This window comes from Spermophilus citellus (assembly GCF_964194105.1).
Source record: "Spermophilus citellus genome assembly, chromosome: 1".
Lineage (NCBI taxonomy): Eukaryota > Metazoa > Chordata > Mammalia > Rodentia > Sciuridae > Spermophilus > Spermophilus citellus.
In genome coordinates, this window is record NC_138182.1 from 36,612,414 (window position 1) to 36,629,221 (window position 16,808).

The following is a 16,808-nucleotide window of genomic DNA, read 5'->3' on the forward strand; positions in this document are numbered from 1 at the left end:
ATCTTGTCTCTATAAAAATTAATAAAAACAAATTAATAAAATTTCCTCTAACATATATTATGAACTTAACAAAAACCCAAGGCCTTTATAAGGCCTTGAATTTAACAGAAAAAAAATTCAGAAGTTGTATAACAAATTGCTTTTTACTAATAACTAAAATTTTTACATTTATACTTCATGAGATTTTTACCTTCCTATTTCGAATATACATGAATAAAATGCTGAACTTTGGATATTTGATAGCATTTCCCTTGCACATGAAGTTCCAACTCCAACATTATGGTAAAATTAATAGTAATTAATTAATATTATCATTGAAAATTTATGGTAATATTAAATTTGGGGTCATCAACTAAAGAAATATCACATGAAGATGGAAGAGAATGATAAAAGAGAACTATATTCCAGCCCTAGCCCTTTGGTTAACAAACTGCAGGATATTGGGCAAGTCATCAAACCTTGTCCAGACCTCCATTTCCATAGGAATGCAATAAGGATTTCAGGGATGAACACAGATTCTCCTATCCTCTATATTCACTTCTTGAAACTAGACACTCATTATGTCTAGTTTCAAGAAGTGAATATAGAGGATAAACATTAATGGGAGGTTTACTTGGGGTTGCAAATGCACTTTGGAGGTATCTTAGTAAAACATATTTCAAAAAAATACACCCCAAAGATGAGGTTCTTTCTATTAATCAAAGGAAGGAGAGCCTGTTTGATGGTGCTTCCACTAATGCCACATTTTACCCTACTGCTAGAGACAAAGTAGCCATCAGGAACAATTTCTTGACCTGCTAAAGCTTTTAACCTAGGATCCAAATTCCACCCCAAGTAGAATTAGTCCCAAGAGAGCGTTCATATCCTGTGCCCAAGACAGGAGAATGGAGAGAATAAATTCTGAGTAGAACTGAGGCATGGCCCATCATCCATGGATGAATACTGTTAGATTAGCTTGAAATATAGGGACAATTGTTATAATCTTCCAAGGTTCAACTGTATCTACCACCTCCACTCTGGTCTCGAGAGCTAAGGATGATGTGGATGGGGAACCACATGGCTAAAAGATAAATTCTCCCCCAAGGCTACCATTCTCTTACTACAAGCCTCTTTTGATCCCACACAGTCTATTGCATCTCTTGTAGCAATGAAATGCTATAATAAATCTGAACTTGCCTGACAAAATTGACCATATAGAACCATACCTCACAGGATTATGAAGACACAAGGGGATGAGTTGGGGTCACTTTAGTTCCTCCAATCTCTTTCAGTGTCCCCCAAAACTATTCTAAATAGATATACAATTTAGCTTTGCAGTTGTTGTTAAAAAGATTGTGTTATGTATATGTAGCTTCAAACAGTTAGTGCAGATTGCAGGGTAAGGACCATGAGTCAATAAGCCTGTATCTGGGAAAAGTACTGCTCATATCTGAGGAATGGACAGATACTTCAACATGCAGCAACTCAAAGCAGGACAGCCATGTACCTTTCTTAAAAACAATTATTCAAAGCAATGTTCAAGTCAACAGCAATGAAGCAAAATAAAGATGTAGGAATAAGAAAGATGCTTCATAAAAGTGGTAAACAAAATCAAACTCAAAACATAAATAATAAAAATGTAGTAAGGAAATATAGCAGGTAGAAATGCAAATAAATTATCTTAAAAGCAAAGACAACAAAATTCTCAATAACAAAAGAAATAGAAACAAATCAACTGTAGTATGGATTTGCAGGTTTTCTCATCAGTTTAGGGATTAAGGCTTGGAAGAAGACAGAAGTGAAATTAGATTGCACTTTTTTGTTTTTCTGAAGTACAAGTTCAAGATGTTAATGGAGAAGCAAAACTATTATTATGTTTTCTAAACATTTAGATACAAATGCTTATGGGTCTATAACTTTCACATCAGTAAAAACATCAACAGAGTAAAAACAAATCAATTAACTAGCAAAATTCAAAGAAAAATATAAAGAAAGTATTTTTAATATAGAAAACAAAATAAGATGATAAAAATAAAACCAAATATGCCAATAGTTACAAGTACACATTATTCTCAGGTTAAATATTGGCAGTACTTCTAGATAAGTTTAAAAACTAAATGTGAAAAAAATACTAAATGTATTTTGTGCTATATGTGAGACAAAACTAAATTTAAATGATAGTTTGAAAATAAAAAGACTGACAAAGATATGAGATGCTAAATCTTAAAACACTAAAAGTCACAATATTAATATCAAAGGAATTCAAAGCAAAAATATTAACTATGATGAAGATATGTGATATCAATAGACATAGAACCTATAAGACACAAATAAGACTGTATTAGGGGCTGGTCCTGTCTCTCCCCGTTGGATGCTATATCTTGGGTACAGATGCTGGAGGAAAGGACGTGGCCATGACCCAAAGCACTAACTGCACTGGGATGATTCTATGGTCTTCCTGCTTTCATTTGGAAGACTCTGGCTTTTTATCCCAATCTATCCACAACACACAAGGCCAACATTACTAGATTATAGTATAAACTGAAGTTGAATTTAGTAGAATCAGGCTTTAACCTGGGAGAAAAGTAGATTACTACGCTTTTATATCTCAAGATGAAATTTCTGGGCAGATGTTTTATTTAAATGCATGAAATAAATCTACAACATAGACATTTTGGTGGATATATTTAAAATCTTGGAGTACAGAACAACTTTCATACATTTTTAAGTGTGAAACTAATGCATAGCTGGGCCTAGTAGTGGCACATGTCTATAATCCCAGGGCCTCAGGAGGCTGAGGCAGGAGGATCATGAGTTCAAAGCCAGCCTCAGCAAAATCGAGGTGCTAAGCAACTCAGTGAGACCCTGTCTCTAAATAAAATACAAAACAGGGATGGGGATATGGCTCAGTGGCCAAGTGCTCCTGAGTTTAATCCCTGGTACGCCTAAAAAATATTTTAAAAAATAATAATGGCATATATCCCAAATAAAAATATAGATGTATTCAATTGTTTGAAGATTATAATTTCCAGGATGCAAACGTGAAGAAGTTAAAAATATATCATCTCAAAATATGCTGAATTGATATGTTGATTAGTTCAAGCTGAAATTACTCAAGGAAGTGTAACTTCAGAAAAAGTCATTTGACCTTTTGCTATGCGCAAAAAGTCATAAAGATTTTTTTTAGGAGGAATGTTGTTATGATTTGTATCTGGAATGTCCTCCCAAAGCTTGTGTGTTAAAGGCTTGATCCCTGGTGTAGCAAAGTCCAGAGGCAGGGTTTTGGGGAAGTGATTATATCACTAGGATTCTGACCTCATCAATGAATTAATCCACTGACATATGAATAGACTACTATGAGGTGGTAGAAACTACATGGAGGCATAATTGGAGGAAGTATCTTGTCCCTGTCCCCTTTCCTCCAACTCCACCCTCTGTCTCTACTTCTCACCTGCCTTGAGTCAAACAGCTTCCTCTGCCACTCCTTGCCCCCATGATATTCATCCTCATCTCAGGCCCAAAGCAATGAATTCAGTCCACCATGGAGTGAAACCTCTGAAAGAGTGAGCCAAAATACCTCCAAGTTGCTTATGTCAGGTATATTGGTCACAATTATGAAAAACTGACTAACTCATATGTTCTTCCCATATCAAGGCTGGATCATGAGACTGGTAATAAGGACTGCAATGAACCAAATAATTTCTGAAGTAACCTAATCTTCCACTAACTTCTGTATCCTCATATGTCTCTTAGTTACATCCCTGTAATCGACTACCTTATCTCAGTGATCTCTTTGTCCTGTTATTCCTTCAAAAATGCATTGACTTTTGTAGAAAACATAAAGGCATCATGCTTTGGTCACTTCTTTAGACTTCACTCTCTTGTGAAGATCCCCATGTTCATGTAAACTTTCATGGTTTTCTCTAGCTAATCAGTTTTTGTATCTAGCCAAAGAACCCATATAAGAACTAAGGGAGGCAGAGAGGATCTCTCCCTCCCCCTTACAAAGCAATTTTTTTAAAAAATCTGGCAATATTTATAAATAGGAAGAAGTGGGAAAATAGCAGAGAAATGAGAACAGATTAACCACATCTGTCTAGGCACATCCATTGCTCTTCCGTATGCTGTGCATCACCTCTAGCAGTTTGACATATTCTAGCTCCAAGACAGTGGGAAGCTAAGGATTTTCTCAGAGACTGTATCTCTGCGTTGCTTCCCACCTCTTTTTTGTGGACCCACATTTAAAAAAATTTTAATTTTTTAAAAAATTTGTTCTTACTAGTCCTACATAAGATAAAAAGGATTGACATACAAATAAAGAACTTTTCAATCCAATGACAGATACAAACACCCAGATTTTAAATGAACAAATGTACTCTGAAAATAATGAATTTCTATTTTTCTATTATAAACTGTTATGTTGTTTTTTTAAAGCAGAAAACCTATAAAACTTTATAGAGTTTTTAAAGCACTTTCATGAATATTATTTTACTTTTTTCACCAATTTCATATAATACATAGTAGGTAAATAACACAGATAGCATTATTACTAGTTTATATTTGAATAATCTAAAGTTTAAAGAGGTTTAGTGACTTGCTGAATGTCAAGTGAATATGAGATGACAAAGACAAACTTTTGATTCCTGCTCTTTTTCCTAATCTAAGACTAAAACCCTAGTATGACACAACAGTGTTTCTTATAAGGACTACTGAAAATGTCTCCTATATCTATGCAATGAGCTTTTGTAGTTTACAAAAAAGAATGCTTTATGTTGTTCTGAGTATGGTAAGAAGGAAATGCTTGCTTTGCTCAATCCTTCCAAACTTTGCCGCATCCCTGAACAGCCCATTACACAAAATGAATAGGTAACATGCAGACATAAAATTTAATAAAGGGCAGTATGAACTCATCATTGATTGTTCATGATGTAAAAAGTTACAGGAAATGGAAATTCCAAGTAATTTAATTATTTTCATTCATTAGTTGGCGTTTTGTTTTCTGTGTAATCTTTGTCTAGACACCAACAAATTGCAACAGTGACTAGTTAATTTTTAGTTTCCTCTTTGGCAGTAGATATGCTCTTTCCAACATGATCATAAACTGATGAATAGTTAAATAACTGGCCAAGAGAGCAGCAGAAGGAAAATCTCCTTAACATTTCTTCAGTTCTGGTACAAGTGATTTTAAGAATGTATTGTTTTGTGGGCTGGGGATATAGCTCAGTTGGTAGAGTGCTTGCCTTGCATGCACAAGGCCCTGGATTTGATTCTCAGCACCAAAAAAAAAAAAAAAAAAAAGAAGAAGAAAAAGAAAAAAAAAGAATGTATTGTTTTGTTACAGTAAGTACAAATAAAAATGCAATCAAATCAGTGCAACAGAAAGTACTCCAGGTAACATTACTCAGAAACATAAAATTAATAAAATTCCAATAAGCATGAAGGGGATTTATTCAGCAAAACAGGTTCCCTTTCAATCAGTCCCATTTATACTTAGACAAAATCTATAAAACTGGGAATCAGAAGATATCCAGAAAAATGAGAAAGAACCACTATGAAGGAATAAATAACCTGTTATTTATTCAATTCTGTTATTTAATTCTGTTAAAAAAAGAAACTTTGAAATAAAATTACTGTCTATAAAGGATATAGTCAATTTTGAAACTACAAAAAATGTTTATTTGTGAGTAGATGGAAATATTTTTTTCAAACATGGTTCCTGTCTGTAAATTCAGTTGGAGTACCCTTCCTCCCATACATTTTTATATCTTTTCATAGTTTTCCTTTTTGTATCAGTACAAACCTTGTTTTCCCAAAGGTAAGAGACATACCGATGACTCCCTCCCTTCCACCGAACTTCAAACTAACTTACTGATATGTTTTGGAATAGTCACAAAAGTCATCATCATCATCTTCGTCATCAAACATGGGGAGATTGTCTAACAAACTTCAACCACCAACAAATGCAAAAATACATCATTAGAGATTTGCAACATGGAACAGTGAAAAAATTATTTAAACAACAAGAATTTCCTAAATTTAAAAAATATAACTCAAAAAACTTTTACAATCATAGCCCAGAAAACTCTTATTTTCCCATGGGTACTTACAAGATTGAATTTTGTAAATTTATCTCTTCTCTGTTAGTCTCTGTGTCACTCTGTCTCTGCCTCTCTTTATATACACACACATATATGTTCTTTATATTTCATATATATCTCCTTTATATCATTTTATATTATATAAATATGTATATACATATATCAAGATTCTTCAATGACAACATCATTGAAAGTTGAGATATATCAAAAACCTATCAAAGTAGTCAAAGATTACCAGTATCATTTTATTCAAGTAAGTGTTAAGTATTAAAAATATTTAAGAGCCAAGTGACTTCATAGACTTAACTTATTTTTCTTTGGTTGAAATACACACAATTGTTCTACAATTTATTATCTGTTTGAACTCTAAAAACTTATATGTCAATTTGGTATTTGGAAATTGGCATCAGTTTTACCTAAAATTAAGCCTCATGTGAGGTAGAGACGATTTTGGTCCTCACAAAACAGCCTAGTGAATCAAGTTTAAAGTGAAGTTTTTATACCTCATCAACAAAGTGTACCAGCACTTTAGGGTCAATTTATTTCAAAATTCAACTTGACATTTTGTAGGTACTCATAAATCTTTCCCTTTCTAGTTTCCTGATTCTCAAATCCCTCTACCACCCTGTATTTTACAAATTATGGGCTTTTTTTTTCCTCCATTGGATATCAGGTTTCAAGTAACAGGACTGAGATAAGGACTCCATTTGGAGTGATAGTGGGTTTGGGTTTGGAGCACCAGTCTCACATGGTGGCAGAGCTCTGGAGGGTGAGGAATAGATTGAGGGTTTATTAAGTGTTCTTTTTTTGCTGCCACTTCTCTCTGCCTGCTGCTACCTCCTCCTTGTTCTATATGAAATTATTACTTCTCTTGACCTCTCTAGAAGAGTGTCATACATAAATTCTCATATTTTCTTAAAGCTTTTGTCAGCTGCTAAGGATGAAGCATTTTTCTTACAACAACTAACATACATTTTTCTTACGTACAACTAACGCAGCAAAGTATCTACAGACACTACAGCAAGAAGACTTTAGAAAACAGTAAAGACATTCTATATTGTCACTGATGCTCCTGAAAATTAACTTTCCAAATGTCAATTTCTTTGTATGTGTATGTTTTCATGTGTGTGTTTATTTTGATCTCACCTTTCATTAGTGATTATCTCCTGACTTTTTATTGTTGATTGAGATGATACGCTACTAAAGGTTAAAAAAAAAAAAGTATAGTGAGACACCATATGATTTTCTGGACTCAATTTTTGGTGCAGATTAGCTACAATTACTCTTTAATTTACAAAAATATGATGACTTTCTTTTCAGTACTGGAGATAGAACCAGGGTTTCATGCATGATAGGCAAGCACTCTGCCACTGTGCTATATCCTCATTCCAAATGTCCATATATGTTGACTTTAAAAATTCAATTTAGATATTTCTAAGCTGGCTTTTGAAGGAGAAGCAAGAATTTTCCCTATGTTTTCTAAAGGCAATGAATCAATCCAAGTTATAAAGACCATAAATGACAGATAATGGTAGATAATCTAGTACAATTGAATTGACACTCTTGAGCATTTCTGTGTGAAGGAGAAGAGATGAGAAGATATAATAGTAAGTTAAAGCAAAAAATAAATATTTTTTAATAGGTTCAGATAGACTGATCAGGTGTTTTGGGTGTTCTCTTCAATTAATTCTGAAAACTCTGAGATAGATGTTATGATATTAATTTTATAGACACCCCCCCCAGAAGTATAGAGAAGCTACATATTTTGTTTAGTACAATACAATTTTAAACGACCGACTCAGGTTTCAAGGATAAATCTCTTACTCTGAAGCCTGAACACTTTTAAGTATGTAATGATGCCAACTCTATTTATACAGGTCAGATAAATACTTCTAGGTAACGGTTCTTTTTAAGCAAAAGATGGTTTAAGATAGGAATTTCTTTTTAAACTAAACATTAAGGCAAGAAAATATTTAGATTCATTGTTTTCAGTTGGGGAATTAAACACAATAGATTAAAAAAATTATTAAAAAAGCAAAACAACAACATAGTATGAGCCACACGTAGAAACATGGTTTCAAATATAAATTCATGATAGGCAATGTCTGGTTTGATCATAAGAACATTCTATTCTTTAAACACAAGGATAAAACACTCTCCTGAAATGTGTTTTATTGTACAGAGAAATTACATGTTTCAATTGATATATTCAATTGGTTATTGTCTTAGGTATTCTTTTCAATTAATGACATAAATTTTCATGATGATTACTCAATGACGTGGCAGCTCCTGGGCTAAAGCATATACTTGTAAATCAAGTAGAATGTAATATGTAAAATATTCAATTAAAAAGTTTAAAATTTAAATATGTCAAAATAGTTAATATCACAAAATTCAAAAATAGCTCTTTATTACTGAACCTAACCCCAATGTGTAAGAGCATTTTATAGTTGAATTTATTTCAAGATTTACCTGCTCTCTCTCTAGTTATTATTAACTCGTGTTAATTGTAGGGATTTGTGTGATTTTTCCATACATGCATATAGTGTGCATTGATGATGTCAATTGTCCTTTTTCTACCCTTGCCCTCCCCCTGCAGCACCCTTCCCAATACCTAGTAATCAATATTCTACTTTAAGGTTGACCTTTTTTTTTAGTGTCCACATACAAGAGGGAATATGTGATGCTAGCCTTTCTATGTCTCTCTTTTTTTTTTCTTAACATGATGTCATCCAGTTCCATACATTTTACTGCAAATGACAGAACTTCATTTGTCTATACGACTTAATAATACTCCAGTGTGTATCATGCTTTCTTTATCCATTCATCTGTTGGGGTGCATATGCTGATTCCATATCTTAGATATTGTTTATAGTGCAGTAATAAGGAGAAGAATAAACATGAGCACATGTGTACCTAATTCTGTAGGTTGTCTCTTTTTTTAATATTTTATTTTAGTTGTAGTTGCACACAATACCTTTATTTTATTTTTATGTGGTATTAAGGATTGAACCCAGGGCCTCGCATGTGCTAGACGAGTGCTCTACTGCTGAGCCACAACCCCAGCCCCTGTAGGTTGTGTCTTTACTCTATTGTTTCCTTTGATGTGCAAAAGCTTTTTATTTTAATATAATCTCATTTGTCAATTTTTTGCTATTGTTAAGTTTTTTTGTTGACTTCATTTCCTTTGGATACAGACCCCAGAATGTTATAGCTGGATCATATGGTAGTTCTGTTTTAGTTTTTTGAGAAACCTTCATACTGTTTTCCATAGTGACTGTACTAATTGACATCAACTGTGTATGAGAATTCCCTTTTCTCAAATACTGGTGAAAGATATTGGCCAAATTATATTATTATATTGTGTGCATGTGTGAATAGTTAATAACAAATTCCACCATTATGTACAATTACAATGAACAACAAAAAAAGAGAATTCCCCTTTCTTCACATTCTTATCAACAATTTTTAACTTTTTCTTTTTGATAATAGCCATTCTAACTGGAATGAGATTATTTCATTATTGTTTTGATTTGCACTTCTCTGATGGCTAATGATATTGAGCATTTTTCATGTATTTATTGGCAATCTATAATTTTTGTTTGGAAAGGTATCTATTCAGATTATTTGCCTATTTTTAAATTGGATTACTTATTATTAGTGTTATTGAGTTCTTTATATATTCTGAATGTTAACTCCTTTGTCAGATAAATAGCTGGTAAATACTTTCTCATATTGTATAGGTTATTACTTCACTCTGTTGATGTTTTCCATACTGTACAAAAGCATTTTAAGTTGACAAATCCAGTTTTTCTTTTGTTTCTTGTGCTTTGGGAGTCCCATCCAGAAATCATTGCCTGCACCAATAGCTTGAGTATTTTCCCTAAGAGTTTCAGGGTTTCATGTTTTACATTAAGATCTTTGATCCATGTTGAGTTTATTTTTGTACAGGGTGAGCGACAGGGGTCAAGCTTCCAGTCTTCTGCTGTGGTCATCCAGTTTTCCCAGCACCATTTGGTGTAGAGGTTGTCCTTTTCCAAATCACGTTTTAGCACTGTTGTTGAACATCAGTTACCTGTCGATGTGTAGGTTTATTTCTGAGTTGTCCATTCTGTTCCATTGATCTATATGTCTGTTTTTATACTATGCTATTTTGGTTACTTTGGCTCTGCAGTATATTTTGAAATCAAATATTGTAATAACTCCAGCTTTACTTTTTTTCCTCTTAAGTTTGCTTTGTCAATGCAGAGGTTTTTGTTTGTTTCTTTGTTTGTACTGGGAATTGAACCCAGGGGCACTTAACCAGCAAGTCACATCCCCAGGCCTTTTTAATATTTTATTTAGAGACAGGGTCTCTCTAAGTTTCTTAGGGCTAAGTTGCAGAGTCTGGCTTTGCACTTGTGATCCTCCTGCCTTAACATCCAGAGTTGCTGGGATTACAGGCATGCACCACTGTGCCTGGCTCAATTCAGGGTCTTTTATACTTCCATATGAATTTTGGGATTTTTTTTCTTTGTTAAGAATGTCATTTATATATTATGGGGATTGCATTTAACAAGATTGAATTTTAGTTTTTAGGTACCCCTTACTTGGCTCATCTCATTTTATGATTCTCAAGTATATCTACCATCTTTGAATATTCACAAATTATGCCTGTCTTTCTTGCCCCTCAAACATGGTCCAGTAATTAGGAATCTGAGGCAAGGTCTCCATTGAAAGTGATGATGGGTATGCATTTGGAGCACCAGCCTTACATGATGGCAGAGCTCTGGACAGTGAAGAATATAGTGAGGGTTTATTAGCTTCTGTCTTTCTGCAGAGGGCTGTCTTCTCCCTGCCTGCAGTTACTTTCTTACTTCCAAATGGATAACTTGGCCTATTCTAACAAAGTGTCATATACAGATATTCTGGTACTGATCTAAGGGTGTTGGCTGCTAATAACTAATGATGAGACTAGGAATAAGAAGTCTCCCTCTTTGACCTACTCCTTTCTTTCATGAACCAAAACACCAAGAATATTCTATCAGCAGCTTAGCATGACAAGACATTAGAGAGAGAGAGAGTATGAAAGGAACCCTGCATTCTTATGCACAGGCTTGACGGTATATATCTCAAATCACAATCCCTGTGTAGGTTATGTGTTTGTACAGGCAAATATCTATGGACTTGCATGCACACACACACACACATATGAATTCATTTATATCTTACTAGGTGTTGGTGAATCTACCTGAGGATTCTCTTTTCATTCAGATGCTTTAAAGCTAAAAGATTTTTTTTTAAAAAAAAGTACATAGTCGTCTACGGCCATACCACCCTGAACGCGCCCGATCTCGTCTAAAAAGTACATAGTAAGATACTATGTGACGTCCTATAATTACTGTTTTATTTCAAATTAGTTACAATCAAAATTCAGTTTAAAAAACAGTTGACCCCTGGGGGCTGGGACTGTAACTTAATAGCAAAGTGCCTGCCTAGCATGCAAAAGGCCCAAGCACTGTAAAACAAACAAACATGTAAATCACTTATTTGATATCTATTAAGTCATATTTCCCACAAATGATGCTTTATATATTTAATAAATAATTTTAGTATTATTAAAAAAGGTAATGATTCAAGATTTAAGTAGAGTTGTTTAATACTGAACCTGAACCAATGCACAAAAACCTTTTAAGTTAAAATTTATTTCAAGTTCAATGTTAGTACATAGGAACCCATCCTTCTTATCCCATTTAACGCTCTGTTGCCTAAGTCCTTCCTTCACCGCCTTCCTTTCACACGTCATGGTTGTCTTTACTGTTTCTCAGAGAGGGTATAATAGCTACAGGTTGAGTCAGAGCTCTTTAATAATGATATTGTTTTTGGTTTGGGGGACACCTCCTTAAGCTGGTAGTAGATGTCTAGAGGGTAAAGGACACGTGTAAGTTCCATTATCTTACTCTTTTCTGCTGAAGTTTCCTCCATTCCTTATCCATGGCTACCTCCTCATTGTTCCAAAATAGGATTCTCTCTTCTCTTCACTCAATATGATAAAGTTCATACACAGGAAATATTCCTGAGGGTTTTCTTTTGTCTGGTGGTTACTTAGGGTGTCAAACTCAAACACACCAGGAGGAAAAAACATGTATGTACCTTTTAACCCAAATTGATCCAAAAGAATAGAAAGGTGCCTACATATTCTAGAAAGAGACCATTCTGAAACAGTGTCAATGACATGGTATTGCTATACTCCTATGAACTTCCAAATCTCAAGGTTTCTCTTTTGCTAGGTGCATGTGTATATGGGTACATAAGTTGATGTATATATGTAAGTGTGTGCATATATAAATAATATATATTTATATCCTTCTATCTGTAACTTCGTATTGATATATGTTTTTTAATATATATCTCACGGTTGATTGGTAGTTCCATCATGTTCTGTTGCAAGATCACACGGGGAAACTCTATAGGATTTAAAATTACATATAGTCAGATGCCATGTGACTTCCTAGATTTAACTTTCTAGTTCAATTTAGCAGTAATTACTTATAAATTCTAAACTGGTTGACCCTTTATTTGTAGGTAAATTAGTTACTTGGAAACTTCTATATGCTTTTTTTTCCAGAAATGACTATTCTTATGTCTGTAATAAATATCTTAAGTGTATGAAAAAGTTTAATGACTCAAGATTTAAATTCAGTTCTTTATTATTGACTCAAATCATAATGTGAAAGTATTTGATGACTTAATTTCAAATTGAACTGTGGTTTCTAGCTTCAAATCCTTCTTACTCTAACTAAATTCTTAGTCCCTCTATTGACTCCTTATTTTCATCATTATAAATGTCTTCCCTCAACACAGTGTCAAGATGCTATATGTAGAAGCAGGGGCTCCATTGAACATAATGATGGGTGTGGGTTTGGGGTACCAGCCTCACATGGTAGCAGAGGTCTGGAGGGTGAGGAACAGTCTTTTGACTTCATTCTTCTCTGCTGAAAGCTCCTGCCGATTATTGCCTCTTCCTGGATCCAAATAGGATTTTCTCCTCAATTTTCTAACTCTAGCAATAGAATATCATACACAATAAGTAGAGTCTCAGTAATAGAGGCTCATGCATATTAACTAATGGTGACAAACACCAAGAGCAAGAAGTTTCCCTCCAGGAATTGTTCTTCCCTTTCATACCTTAATTCCATAGACAAAGAATATTCCACACAAAGGTTTACCATGATAAAAATTTAAAAACAACATCAGGAAACTGTATTCTCATGGATGTTCCTAGGACTGAATATCCAAATCAAAAATATCATTATACGTAGAATGTGTGAATGCATATACACATATATATGCATTTATATTTTTAAACACATATACACATATATTAAATTATATCTTACGTTGCATTGGAGACTTCACGCCAGGAAACTGACTTCATTTTACTAGGAAGAGTTCTAAAAAATTAAAAAGGAAAATAGCAAGAAACAATATGACTGCCTTGGCTTAATTTTTGGTTCAAATTAGGTAAAAATATAATTTATAAAGTGAAATTTAATACACATGTAATTAGTTATTTGAAAATGCATATCTTATATTCACAGAAATGAATCTGTGTTTCTAATGATCTTTGGCCTGTGAAAAAACAATGATCCACAATTAAGTTTAATTTTTTATTATTAAACCACAACTGAAAGAATACCATAAGTAATTTATCTCAGTTTAAGTTTCTAGAAGCAAAACCCATCTAAATTGATGATTCTTAGGTCTCTCCATTGACTCCTATTTTCACCATCATAGCTGTCTTCTCTATCCTCACTCAGTTCAAGCAGCAACAGACCTGAGATAGGGCTCCATCTAAAGTGATGGAAGATTTGGGTTTGGGGTACCAGCCTTTAGTGGTGGTAGAGTTCTGGAGGGCAAGGTACACTTCCAATGCTTTTAGATCTGTTCTTTTCTGACATCTTGACTGCTACTGCCTCCTTAAGGGTTCCAGATAGGTTTCTTCCCTCCCTTAATCCACTCTAGCAGAGTATCAATATGCAGTAGCCAAGGAGGACAAACATTAGGAGTGAAAAAAAAAATCTCCCTCTATGATTTATTTTTTCTTTTATCACCTTTATCCAAAAGTCAAAATACATTAGATACAGAACAAGTGTGAGGCACTGGGTTCCATCCTAGCACCACATAAAAACAACTGAAGGCATTGAGTCCATAAACAACTTAAAAAAAATTAAAAAAAAAAAGAGTAAGAGATGAAAGTAAACCTGCATTCCCAAGGATGTTCTAGACAATGAACCACCAAAAAGTTATATCTGTGTGTATTCATACACATGTATTAATTATTGATAACTTACTCTACATTGCTGACTCCACTTGTTCTTTTCAAAATAGATGGGGCCAACCTAATGGATTAAAAAGGTACACAGTAAGACACCACAGAACTTCCTAGACTTACTATTATTATTACTATAATGATAACTTCAAATTAGTTATAATTACTTTTCACTAAAAAACTGGTTGACACTAAAACACTTCACATGTAAATCTGTTATCCAGAATCTAATATACCATTTCCCCTGGAAATGACCTATGTAGGGCTACACTATTTTCGTCTTATCAAAAATGTAATGACTCAAGGTGTAAGTAGCAGTGGTTCACCACTGAACTGAGTCAACACATAACAATTTTGTGATGCAATTATTTTAAATTCAAATTCCATTTGTAGATACTCAGCCCACTAGTCCCATCTAAAATCCTAATTCCTAAATCCCTCTATTTCTTCCTTACTGTCACTATCATGGTTGTATTTCCTGCCCCTCAGTTAGGGTCTAGCAGCTATAGGCCTAATATGGGGCAAAATGCAATGATATTGTTTGGGGGTTGGGGCACGTATCTCCTTTGGTGGCAGAGCTCTCAGGATTCATTTTCTGTTTCTGTCAAGCTGTCAGAAAAGAACAGATCTAAAAGCATTGTGCAGTTTTTTGTTCATTGCTATTTTCTCTTTGCTCCAAAGAAGATTCTCTTCTCCATTCACCCAATCTAAAAAAAAATCTCATGTAGAGGTATTTTGAAAATGTCCTGAGGGTTTTGGCTGATGGTTACTCAGACTGTTAAACACACCAGGACACAGAGGAAGTTCTCCATAACAGGTACCTCTGTCATCCCTGTTGATCCCAAAGATTCAAAGTGCTTACATATGCTAGAGAGAGATCACTTTGAAACATTGTCAATGATACTTTGTATTGCCAGAGATGCTCCAGACTATGAACTTTTAAATCTCAATCTTCATTTCCCTCTGTGCGTATGTATAGGGTCAGATGTCCCGTGTGTGTGTGTGTGTGTGAGAGAGAGAGAGAGAGAGAGAGAGAGAGAGAGAGAGAGAGAGAGAGAGAGTTTATATTATTTCTATTCTGTGGTGCTGGGGGAAGGAACTCAGGGCCCAGTACATGGTAGGCAAATGCTCTACCACTGAACTACACCCCCAGCCCTGTGTTTATATATGTGTACCCATGAACAGTATATATCAATACCTATAACTTCTTTTACTGGTCCTTATGTGTTCATTTATATGTATATTTTAGTTATACATGGGCACAATATCTTTATTTTTTAATTTATTTTTATGTGGTGCTGAGGATCGAACCCAGGGTCTCACACATGTGAGGTGGACGCTCTACTGCTGAGCCACAACCCCAGCCCCTATGTGTTCATTTGATCCTGTATATATCTCACATTTTGCCAGCAGCTTCATCACAGGGTACTGATTTGAATTCATAGTGGTAGAGTTAAACTATTTAAAAATACAGATATGTAGCCAGATATCACATGACTTACTAAATTTTAGGTTAAATTAACTATAATTTCTGAATAACTTCTAAACTAGTTGATACTTAAATAATATTTTAAAAAGTTATTGGGAAATCAGAGGTCTGTGTCTCATAGAATATAATCTATATTTCTTTTTTTTTATTTTAATTTTATTGTTGGTTGTTCAAAACATTACATAGTTCTTAATATACCATATTTCACAGATTGATTCAAGTGGGTTATGAACTCCCATTTTTACCCCGTATACAGATTGCTGTGTCACATCAGTTACATTCTTTTCAGAGTTTCTTGGCCTGTAAAAAAGTTTAACTTCTAAAGATTTCTGTTCAGTTACTCCCAGTTGAATGCTAAGGACAGCATTTTGTTTTTGACTGATTTACAATTTAACTGCAGTTTCTCAGTACAAATACTTAATAGTCCTGATTCTCAGATCTCACCAAACATTCCTTATTTTCACCACAATAGGTGCCATCTCTGCTCTCACCCAGAGATGATAATCTGCAGGCATGTGGCAGGTGCTCTGGTAGGTGTGGGTTGGGGACATTCACCTCACAAGGTGGCAGAGCTCTGGAGGGTCAGGAGCAAATTCCAGGGCTCTTAGCTCCAATTTTTCTGTGGATGAATCCACTGTTAGTCCCTTCTTGCTCCAAATATGACTGTCTCCTTCCTTCATCCAATCTAGTGAAGTCTTACATACAAGAAATTTGAGTGTTTTCCTGCCACTAATGAAGGATAACACATTAACAGCAACAATAATCCAGTATGATCTATTTCTCTTTTTTCTAATGCAGTCTAGCAAAAACGGAAATTTATCTACAGATGTCACAGTGATAAGATTAGGAACACTGTCAAAAATACTCTGTGTTGCCATGGATGCTCTGGACTATGAACTTGCCAAATCTCAATCCCTACCTTTTTTCTATA

The 16,808-nt window shown here is 34.3% G+C and overlaps 1 protein-coding gene across 1 annotated transcript in view; it reads right to left on the reverse strand.

Moving 5' to 3' along the window:
- Positions 1-16,557, reverse strand: part of LOC308652045 (phosphatidylinositol 3,4,5-trisphosphate 3-phosphatase TPTE2-like) — a gene marked incomplete at its 5' end in the record, with an annotated part of 62,595 nt that extends 46,038 nt beyond the window's left edge. Inside the window, 3 exons of the mRNA XM_081299737.1 lie at positions 5,849-5,923; positions 13,457-13,510; positions 16,433-16,557. Of these exons, the coding sequence (XP_081155863.1) occupies positions 5,849-5,923; positions 13,457-13,510; positions 16,433-16,557 (254 nt within the window). The remainder of the gene's footprint in view (positions 1-5,848; positions 5,924-13,456; positions 13,511-16,432) is intronic.
- Between the last annotated feature and the right edge of the window lie 251 nt (positions 16,558-16,808).